At 41.9% G+C, this 10,749-nt stretch overlaps 1 protein-coding gene across 1 annotated transcript; it reads right to left on the bottom strand.

Moving 5' to 3' along the window:
- Positions 1-5,266: 5,266 nt before the first annotated feature.
- gcsha (glycine cleavage system protein H (aminomethyl carrier), a) lies at positions 5,267-8,477 on the bottom strand. The gene is made up of 5 exons (XM_083916554.1): positions 8,324-8,477; positions 8,045-8,127; positions 7,495-7,558; positions 6,418-6,549; positions 5,267-5,803 (listed from the first exon to the last, which is right to left on the bottom strand). Exons 1-5 carry the CDS (start codon positions 8,472-8,474, stop codon positions 5,706-5,708), a joined length of 528 nt encoding a protein of 175 aa, XP_083772680.1. The 5' UTR covers positions 8,475-8,477; the 3' UTR covers positions 5,267-5,705.
- Positions 8,478-10,749: the final 2,272 nt, after the last annotated feature.

Here is a 10,749-nt window from a genome sequence, read left to right as displayed (position 1 = left end):
GTTAGAAAGACGCTCAGGGAAGTTCTGGTGGGCAGAGAGGATCCAGAGGGGTTTTTTGCGATGTGCGTGTCGGCTCTGGGGCACCAGGAGACCCGCTCCCGGTTTCCGTCCCTCATTCAACCCCTGTCCACCGCCAACAGCTCCCTCCACTCCATCCTCACCTCCATCCACAAGGATTATTTCTCTAAGGTCAGTGGGTGTTTGTGGTGGAAATAACGTTGGAGCAAGTTCTTAAGTCTGGGTTACGAAGTGGTTTAAAAATACCTAAAAGAAGAGAATGTGTGTTATTTATATAAATGCAAAAAGTTGGTCTGATGTGTCTTACTTACCCCAAAACTGCATTTAGGGTTTCTTGACCACTACGGGAGGCAAAAAGGCTCAAAAAGCCAAACTTGTGAGTGAAGTTGTCATCGTGGCTAACATGTTAGCAAACGACTAACATTAGCTATTTAACGTAAACATTAAGTAGCTATATGAGGGATATTGGTGTTCAGCGTTGCTTCAGGACCTCCTGAAGATTGTTTGGTCACTTTTTTAAAAGTTGTTTTTTTCTCTTCCAAACGTGAAAATATGCATGACTGAATCCAACATATTCGTTGTAAAAATAAATCGTCATATTTGTGAAAATAAGAAACATTTCATTTACACAACATTGATGTCAGGCTTACTGGCTATTGGGTAAGGGGTAAGGTAGCCACACCTCTGTGCCTTCCACATGTAGGCCCGTGTTTAACATATAAATAAATATGTTTTAATATATGAATTTGTCAATATTATTATTTGAATAGCTTATTATATGTGTGTATACAAGCTTACCACCAACCAGTGTTCTTACAATATCATTAGAAAAAAAAATACCAATGCTTAATGTCACTAATTACAAACTGTTTAAACTTATTCTGGTGGATTAGAACTCTGCTCACCAGGATTTTGATAAGAATTACTTGTCATAATAATATTTATAAGTACTAATTTGTGTACTAATAAAAATGGTTTGGTGACTTGTCATCGCTAGCCCAATGATTATAGACCAGGGCTGCCCAATCCTGCTCCTGGAGGACAGTGGCCCTCCAGGAGCAGGATTGGGCAGCCCTGCTATAGACAGTTGTTTTAACAGTAATAATAATAATAATGGGTTGTTCTAATTAAATTTTAGACTCAAGATGACGAACTGGAACTTGCATTGGCTCTCTCTCTACTGGAAGTGAAAGAACCCCAGCTGTCCACCTCTCAACCAGAGTCCCGAGTTCAGCAGCATGGAGACGGGCGTAATCAGAGGAGCTCTGTTCAACTGACCTCTGTATCTCAGCCTCAGGCGAGCAGCCACATCCAGCTAGCAGATGTAGTTGGCAGGAGAAAAAACACCAACTCACCACAAACTGGACCCTGGGTCAAGGCGAGCCCACCACAGACAACCCAAAAGACTGAGAGTCAGAAAAGCACACATGTTAACAAATATAAAAAGGAGTCACCAGAGGCAAATCAGACTCTGTATGTTTCCAGATTGCCTGGTTCATTTTCCAAACAAGACATGGTTGAAGAAGGTGACCAAATGATGAATGAGGGAGATTTGACTCAATCAGAGAAACCAAAATGCTCTAAGAACAGGCGCCAGCGGCGTAAAGGCGCTGGCCACAGAAGCCAGCAGGTTGTAGGTTTGCCCCGCTCTCCATCAGCATCGCCACCTGTTCTGCTGTGGTTCAGGAGGGACTTGCGACTCGGGGATAACCCTGCTCTCATTGGCTCATTGGAGGTTGGTGCACCTGTCATCCCTGTCTTCATCTGGAGCCCCGAAGAGGAGGAGGGACCTGGGATCACAGTAGCTATGGGTGGAGCTTGTAAGTTGAAATAGGAATCAGTGATTGTGGCAATCTGTCAAAGCACAGTGTATCACTGGTCGCTGTGCTTGCTAATACCTTTTCATAAAGGAATAAAGCTTATTACTACTTATTGGAAGGTTCCTGACACATCTTTTCTCTTAACAGGTAAATACTGGCTTCATCAAGCCTTGTCTTGTTTCTCTTCATCTCTGGAGAGAATTGGCAGCAATCTTGTCTTCCTCGAGGCAAATGGATCTTCTCTGAGTACCCTTAAGGAGCTACTAAAGGAGACCGGGGCTAGAACAGTCTTGGCAAATGCCCTCTATGAGCCCTGGCTGAAGGAGAGGGATGATGGGGTGGTGTCAGTCCTTCAGAAAGATGGTGTTGAATGCAGGATGTTCCACTCGTACTGTCTCAGAGACCCTTACTCTGTCAGCACAGAGGGTGTGGGACTAAGAGGTTAGTCACAAAATTAATTTGGTGCTCTGAGCTTGTGTTAATATTTTGCGGTAAATATGAAAGCTTAAAATCTGTATACTCATAAAAACTGATTGGCAATAATGTAATTTTACAGTGACCTGTGTTTTCTTCTCTTGATTTAGGAATAGGTTCAGTGTCTCACTTCATGAGCTGCTGTAAACAGAACCCAGGGTCTACATTAGGGGTGCCCCTGGACTCTCCTGCATCTCTCCCCACACCTGCTCAATGGCCTCAGGGTGTCTCTTTGGGCACGCTAGGCCTGGCACGCATGCCCCGCAGGAAGGATGGCACAACGGTCAGTAACCACAGCAGAGCATTCCTGTAGGGCCAGGCTATATAGATCATAAAGTCCTCAATATTTTCTTGTGTTTGTTGTGGCATTCAGATTGACTGGGCAGCTAACATCCGACAATCCTGGGATTTCAGTGAAGAAGGAGCATGTGCTCGACTAGAGGCTTTTCTGAATGATGGTGAGACACCTTGCGTGCATATCTTAAAACATATCATACACTGTTTGGAGGAACGTATGGCATTGATCTAACAGTATTGTATGATTCTTCCTTGTGTCCTAGGTGTGTATAGATATGAAAAAGAGTCAGGCAGGGCAGATGCCCCAAATACCAGCTGTTTGTCTCCCTACCTTCACTTTGGTCAGCTCAGTCCACGCTGGCTGTTGTGGGATGCCAAAGGGGCACGCTGTCGACCCCCAAAGTTCCAACGCAAACTGGCGTGGAGAGATTTGGCTTACTGGCAGCTGACATTGTTTCCAGACCTCCCCTGGGAGTCCCTCAGACCTCCATACAAGGTAGGTATTGGGAACTGACACCTCATTGACGCTTAAGCATAACATACACTATATGTTACGCATAAATGCAAAAAAAGAATTGTATAGAGTTGAACTAGCCTTGACTTTCTTCATCAAGATTTAAAAACCTATATCACACTATGAAGAACCATGTTTATTACAAAGCATTATCTATCCACTGGTATTTGCAGGCTCTGCATTGGAGCAGTGATCGTGGCCACCTTAAGGCCTGGCAGCGAGGGCAAACAGGCTACCCACTGGTGGATGCAGCCATGAGGCAGCTGTGGCTGACAGGCTGGATGAACAACTACATGAGACATGTGGTGGCATCTTTTCTCATAGCATATCTCTATCTGCCCTGGCAAGAAGGCTATCGCTGGTTCCAGGTGAGACGTGCAGGGATACAAGCACAAAATGCGCTAACGTATCATTATCATATAGCAGCAGCACAGTATAATCAGTACTACTTACTGAATGTATTTAACATTTACATGTGTTCAGGACACTCTAGTGGATGCAGATGTTGCCATAGATGCCATGATGTGGCAGAATGGGGGCATGTGTGGCCTGGATCACTGGAACTTTGTCATGCACCCCGTCGATGCAGCAATGACCTGCGATCCCTACGGCAGCTATGTTAGGAAATGGTGTCCTGAACTTGGGGATCTGCCCGATGAGCTTATTCACAAACCCTGGAAATGTCCCGCATCCATGCTTAGACGTGCCGGTGAGGAAGCTATCATGTGCTGTCCCAAAAAAAAAAAGAATTTTCATTTGAAATATGCTACCCACATTATACAGTACCACACCATAACATACAAATCTCCTTTCCTTGCTATTTTCGCTACTTAGGTGTGGTGTTTGGCCAGACATATCCTGAGCGAATAGTTACAGACCTGGAGGAGCGGAGGAGTCGATCTCTGCAAGATGTAACTCTGGTGCGGAAAGAGTTTGGACAGTATGTGGACAAGCGCTCAGGCTGTGACTTGGTACCTTTGCCGCCACGCCTGGTCTCTGAGGCTTTGGGCGTATCACACAGGGATGGGGGTGTGGTGACAGAAGGGAAGCAGTTCCTGTTGCCCGTTATCACCCGCATGGAATTTAAACACCAGCTAGAAGATCCAGATTCAGATGCCGCCTCTAATCCCTACAATGCTGTTCTAAAAGGATACGTGAGCCGCAAGAGGGATGAGACCATTGCCTTCCTTAATGAGAGAGACTTTACTGCCAGCGTGATGTTCGAGGGAATTCAGAGAAAGGAGAGGCTGGAGAGCGATTATCACAGAATCGAGGGTCTCCCTCGGCCTCCTGCACCTCGGGGCAGGGCCAGACGAACTCCAACAGCCAAGGACAGGTTTTCTATAGTACCTGGTGGGGCAGTCTCCTCTCTTAAGTGACGCAGATAGAGACTGAAAGTTTACAGGTTCTAAGGGACCAGAACAATTGTCTTTAAGTGCAAAGATAAAGAACACTACTACTGTGGACACTGTGGATGGAGTTAGGATAAAGTATTCGTTTCAAGACATCTGATACAATGGCATTTTACCAACCCATGTAAAAAAACATTGGTCCGCATCAGCCAATATGCTGTATTACAATACAGCTTATTCTCTTCATTGCCTATAGTCTGCATGTTTGAACACACACATCTGAGGTCTTTTATAAATATACAAGTACATTGTTGGGTTTGAGTTGTAAGTGAGGGAAAGGGCATTTGGTGTGTCTTAGCAGATCATTTTAAATTGAAGCCTATTTTACAGTGTGTTCAAACTGATGTATACAGCATCAGGAAAACGTAGTTGTCAATGTTTGTTTCCAAATACTTCCGTCAGGTTGAAGGTGGTTTCAGGCTCCAATCTTGTTTTAAATTTTGGTTCAGGGTCTACCTTTTTCTTTTTTATATAATAGGTGACTATTGTGGAAATGTGTGTGGAATGAACAGGTGGGTTGACTGAAATGGTTTTCAAATAATGCAAATGACTAAATTTGCATATAGCATTTATATTATGACGCTCTGACAGAGTAAATTACCCTTCCTATGTCTGTGTTATACCAAAGATATTGTGTAGATATGAGTGAAACTACATGACAAGCAGTATTTAAAAAAATCTGTCCACAAAGTCTAAAATGGGAAATAAAACATTACAAAGAAAACACAATGTCTCAGGAAATGTTTATTTTCTAATTTACAGATGTCAAACATGCAGTGTAGACCAACATGATTATTAATACCATAAAGACCAAAGTGCTTTTTAAAGTATAACAATGTCCTACGACATAAATTCAAGTTATCCTTTAACTGAAATGTGCGCAGACCTTTCTTAGTCTCTTCTGTTTGGGGTTTTGAGGCTGCAACAACTCAACATTGGATGTCAGTCCAGATTGACAGACCCCTAAAGTCAGTCTTTAATGGTAGATAAAATGATTCCTAATGATCACAGTTCTACAACACTGGCAGGTCAGCAATCTAGAGCTCTTCAGATCCACTAGTAGGTGCTAAGCATTGTGTTGTAGCTGACACAGGCACAACTTATGGATCTCCCTGCCAGTGGTGTTTGAAAAGGGAGGAGGGAGCATAGCACTTATTAGAAGCTGTTAGGTTAGTCCTCAATGGAGCGGATGTATCTCTCATAGGCGGCTTCATCCATTAGAGTATCAAGCTCGGCAGGGTTGCCTATGGTCATCTTCATCAGCCAACCTATATTGAATATAGATTTAAGGTCCATATTAGTGTTTTTAGGTACTTTCTAAGACAAAAGATATCTCCTATTTCACTGCAAGCCCATTCTCAGTGTATGTTCAGTGGCGGCTTCACGTTTCTACATCACACTTGTAAACATTGAATACTGGACTAGGATTTGTGACACCACAACTAGTTTGGAAGTCAATCCTTTCAGCAGTGAGATGTGGAAATAGTTTTCTCCTATCAAACTCTGCACATAAATCATTCAGGAGGAACAAGATTTGACTGGAGGGGGGCTTCAAGCCCTGTGTTAAAACTCTCACATTAGACTAAAATACACTTTCACTTTCCAATTCCCTTTTGAAATAACAGAAGGATCTAAATCAGGAGTCTCAATTTAATCCAGTAAAGGGCTGCTGTGGCTGCAGGATTTCCTTCCAACCAAGCAAGATCACAGCTGATCCAACAAATCCAACTGTGTGAAGGCGATTCGGTTGATTGAATAAGTCTAGTCACGTGTGTTCTTGCTTGGTTGGAATGAAATCCTGCAGCCATAGCGGCCCTTTACTGGATCAGTTTGAGACACCTGATCTAAATGGACTGGACGATGTATCTGTATGTGTGCTTACCATCTTTGTAGCAAGATTTGTTCACTAGACCCGGGTTGTCTGCCAGTAGTGCATTGACCTCTACAACTTCTCCAGTCAAGGGGGAATAGAGCTCACTGGCAGCCTTCACACTTTCCAGAGCTCCAAACTCATCTGTGACAGTAGATGTTAGAAAAAAAAGAACAAAATCAGGTCATTTCACAAGCAAACATTATTACTAAGTTATGTTGACCTTAAGATAGGTGTTTTGTGGCTCGATGACAAACACCAGTGCTACAGTGCTGCATTCATTGTACAAACAGGTGGCAGAGCTCAACACAAGGAGGTAAAGATGATGTAGCTCTCTCTACAGCCTGTTGGATAAATATATTTATGTCTTTAAACCAACAGGTAAAATAACCTAACTTTCTGCATGTGATATTTGATACCCTTACGTTGAACTAAAACATTTGATTTTAAACTGGCAGAATAAAAGAAAACAGTTTATACAATTCACGCTTGTGCATTAAAAGCAAGCGTAGGGACCTTATTGTCATCAGTTGAGCAATAACTGTAGCGACAATGAAAAAAAAATCACAATCAAGCATTACTATGTTGATCAAGAAAGTAGACATATTTTAAATGCTCACTGGTGTGATACCTTCTGAAAATTGTATTGCATCATGACCATACAGTTATAAAAAAAAAAAAGTGCAAATCCAATAACATGCATGTTAGGCATGCACATAGTGCGGGGCGACTGGTGGAAGAGTGGGTCGTCCTCCATTCGATAGATCGGCGGTTCGCTCCCCCGCTCCGCATGTCAAAGTGTCCTTGAGCAAGACACGGAACCTCGAATTGCTCCCCGAGCTGTGCATGGGTGTGTAAATGTGGTGTGAATGGTTAGATTAGATGGTATGTAGATGTCTGTGTGAATGTGTGAATGTGACAAGTAGTGTGAAAGCGCCTTGAGTAGTCAGAAGACTAGAAAGGCGCTATATAAGTACAAGTCCATTTACCATTTGCACAAGAGCAAGCTTCATTCCTTTAAATTCATACTTTGCAAGTGTGCAGGCTACTGTAATGTTAGCCTGAGCCACACTGCCCTGTACTTCATACCTTGCTGAGCCAGCTGTGTTCCCACCTCTGGCAGTCCACAGTAAACTACATCTCCCAGAGCCTCCTGCAAGAGGTAGAAAGCAAGGTCAAAAGGTAGTGGCATCTTCAGTAGATGAAACTGACATAACTAATTTGATCATTATCATAGCAAAATACTATATCCATAAAAGGATTTGGCTTAACAAACTACCCTCCTTATATATGTTTAAAGATTCAGATTTTAAATCATATTTTACCACTATTGAAAACTTAAAACTCAAAAATAATAAAGTGGTACAAACTATTAGATTATTGGGGCATTTCAGATTTACTATCTCGGTTTAGCAGACCCCATACATTTATGTTTTTTTTTATTATTCTATTATTGCCACATTTATAAATACAATGTTGGTACTGTGTATAACTCTGGCACATGTAAGAAAAGTAAACTTTATATTGAATATGTTCAATTAAAAAACCCTAAACAGATAAACAAAGAAAACGTGTGCATGTGCGTGCGCAAGTGCGTGTCCGTGTGTGAACCACGAACGCGCACAACCCGTGAACTTACTTGCGCAAACTTGCTTATACCGACGGTCCCAATCCCGTCGTCTTCTACTCGAATCCATTCGTGCTTGTCTGTGAATTTAAGTGCTGCAAGATAACACAACAGACTCAGAACACAAAGAGCCTCCCACTAGAAAAGTTTGACAACCGGAAGCAAACACGGACAGACATGCAGCAGCAGAGTCGCCAGATTCCGTGTCCTTTTCTCTAGCTAATGTTACCCTCTAGCTGCCGAAAACGTGAGCTAACATGGTACAATCAAACACATCCACGGAGGGAATACCTGCTGTCAATCGACTAGAGGTGGCTAGTGTTCTTCCAAAGTAAGGTGTAGATGCCAGCCGCAACGGTGAAAGTGTTGCCGAGCGAGTAAATAAAGGCAAAGCAGTGAAAAAGTTCGAAGACAGGGAGCGGAATAGCCCACAGGCCGCCATCTTTGTCGCTTGCTGATGAGAGCACGGGTCATTTCTTCTTCTGTGGGGTTTAATGGCATGCGGCATCAACGGTGTTGCATCACTGCCATCTTGTGGAGTTAGTCCTACAATGACTGTTGTTTTTTTGTTTTGTTTTCTTCTACTGAGTACTGAAAAGTTGAATTCACACTCCCCACATTGATCAACTTGATTGGTATCTTCTTGAATTTTTTTATACCTATTTTTTCTGTTTTATACTGTTAAAACAGACACTTAACAGACACTTAACTGTCATTCGTTATATTAATGACATCACACGTTATATTAACGTACCCAAATCACAGGTGTTATATTAACCCCCCCCCCCCCCTTTTCACTGGACACTTGCACATTACCACCTGCACATTACCACCTGCACTGGTCATACAAATAGTCACTTATATTTCATGTTTATAATTCAATGCCATATGTTTAGTTTGCTAGTGTTCATGTTTATATTTATGTAGGCACTGTCAAATCAAGTCAAATTCCTTGCAATGAAAATTGTCTGAAAAATAAACCTGATTCTGATTCTGATTCTGATTAACATAGTCTAATATTGTATTTTGCCTCTGTTATTGATGCTTTTGTTATTTGCACCACACTGTTATGCTGCTGTAAACACTGTCAATTTCCCCACTGTGGGACTAATAAAGGATTATCTTATCTTATCTCACACTTCCCTGAGATGTCCCATTTTCTACCTCATAGGTCTAGTTATTGGATGTTTAAGATCCTACTTTTACCACATTGAAAAAGTCCATTATCCAATTAAAAACTCTTCCTCCAATTCCCATTAAATGTAACTTTAATCAGAAGCCCCTCCTTACGTAGCATATCATATGGTTTTCCTACATTAAAGAATGCTGCGGCTACTGTTTCTTTACTATACAGTCCATAATTAATTAAATCCTTCTGCAATTAAATGCATATTTCATCTCGTCCTGGCACCATTCTAGCTTTAGCAAGCACTATTTTTTCCTCTCCCAAAGCCAAATCTTTCTGGCTCTTCTTCCCAACACAGACAAATAATTACAACTGTGTACTTTTTAGCTACGCTTACGGGATGGATCTATGTGCGGATGTTCTTATATATTCCCATAGTCTATTATCAAGAGTTTCTGTGGTCATATAACGATTACCCTGACTTAGATATTCATCAGTCTTTCTTAAACTTCTCCCAGTTACCTTCCCCAATCACCTTTTTTTCCCTACCCATGTCCACTTCAGCCACTGATACATGAATGTTTATTTTACATACGACTGGATAATGGTCACTACCTACAGTTCCTTCTTAGTAGCTACTTTCCAGTCAAATAGTTGCATAATGGTCAGTCTTCTGACCACTCAAGGCACTTTATCACTACTAACCCATTCATACAGTCATGCATACATTGATAATCTAATAATTCAAACCACATTCACACACCTATGTGCAGCAATTTGGGGTTCAGTTTCTTGCTCAAGGACACTTCGACATGCACAATGGAGAAGCCAGGGATCGAACCAGCAAGTTAATCTTGGACCACAATCAGGTCACCACAGTGCACCACTCTCTCTTTTATACACACACTCCTGACGTCTCCTTGCCCACAAACACGTGCCGCTGGTTTTTAGGTGGTCCATCTCTTTCGGGGTGTTCTCCTGTTCCTCCTTAAATCAATTTTATCTAGCGAATCTCCTATTCCCTGACCTGTTTTCTCACCCCCCCACAAATAGTCATGTGCACTGAAGTCCCCACACCACACAATGCATGCCCTACTTTGCCCTCCTGTTAAGCCTAACCCAGTTTTTGTTTCAAATACAGATTGATATCTGACTGTTGCAGTCTGTGAGCAAAATCAACATCATCTCCAGACTAAGTAAGCAGATCTTATCACATAAGCTGTTTTGATAGGCGTACTGCTGTTCTGTTACTTTTGCATCATATTCCATTTAGAATATAAAGACCACTTAAGACTAGTTAGATAAGTCCACAGACTCCGGCAGCACACAAAATAAAGAAAAAATAAATGGAACATGTTAAAATTTTGTTTATTTAAAAGAAGATTCTTGAGAAGAACACTGTTATGTTGTTAGAAATCTGATTCTTCCCATTAAAATAATAGCTTTCACCTCTCAAGGGACCCACATACCATCATTTTAGACCCATATTATTGTGTGTGATATTTAAATAACCACTACACATGCACTCAACATCCAAAGTTACATGGTTTCTCACATTGTGTAACCACTTTGGAATGTGTGTATGTTAATG

This window comes from Echiichthys vipera, assembly GCF_963691815.1.
Source record: "Echiichthys vipera genome assembly, chromosome: 7".
NCBI lineage: Eukaryota > Metazoa > Chordata > Actinopteri > Perciformes > Trachinidae > Echiichthys > Echiichthys vipera.
This window is presented reverse-complemented; position numbering and strand designations above follow the sequence as displayed.

Bases quoted from the DNA above. Each gene is read 5' to 3' on its own strand.
- gcsha (XM_083916554.1), bottom strand. From the start codon at position 8,474: ATGGCGGCCTGTGGGCTATTCCGCTCCCTGTCTTCGAACTTTTTCACT. The intron at 6,550-7,494 runs GTATGAAGTACA...CTACTGTCACAG, and splicing joins AACACAGCTGGCTCAGCAAG to ATGAGTTTGGAGCTCTGGAA. The intron at 5,804-6,417 runs GTAAGCACACAT...TATTCAATATAG, and splicing joins CAAATCTTGCTACAAAGATG to GTTGGCTGATGAAGATGACC.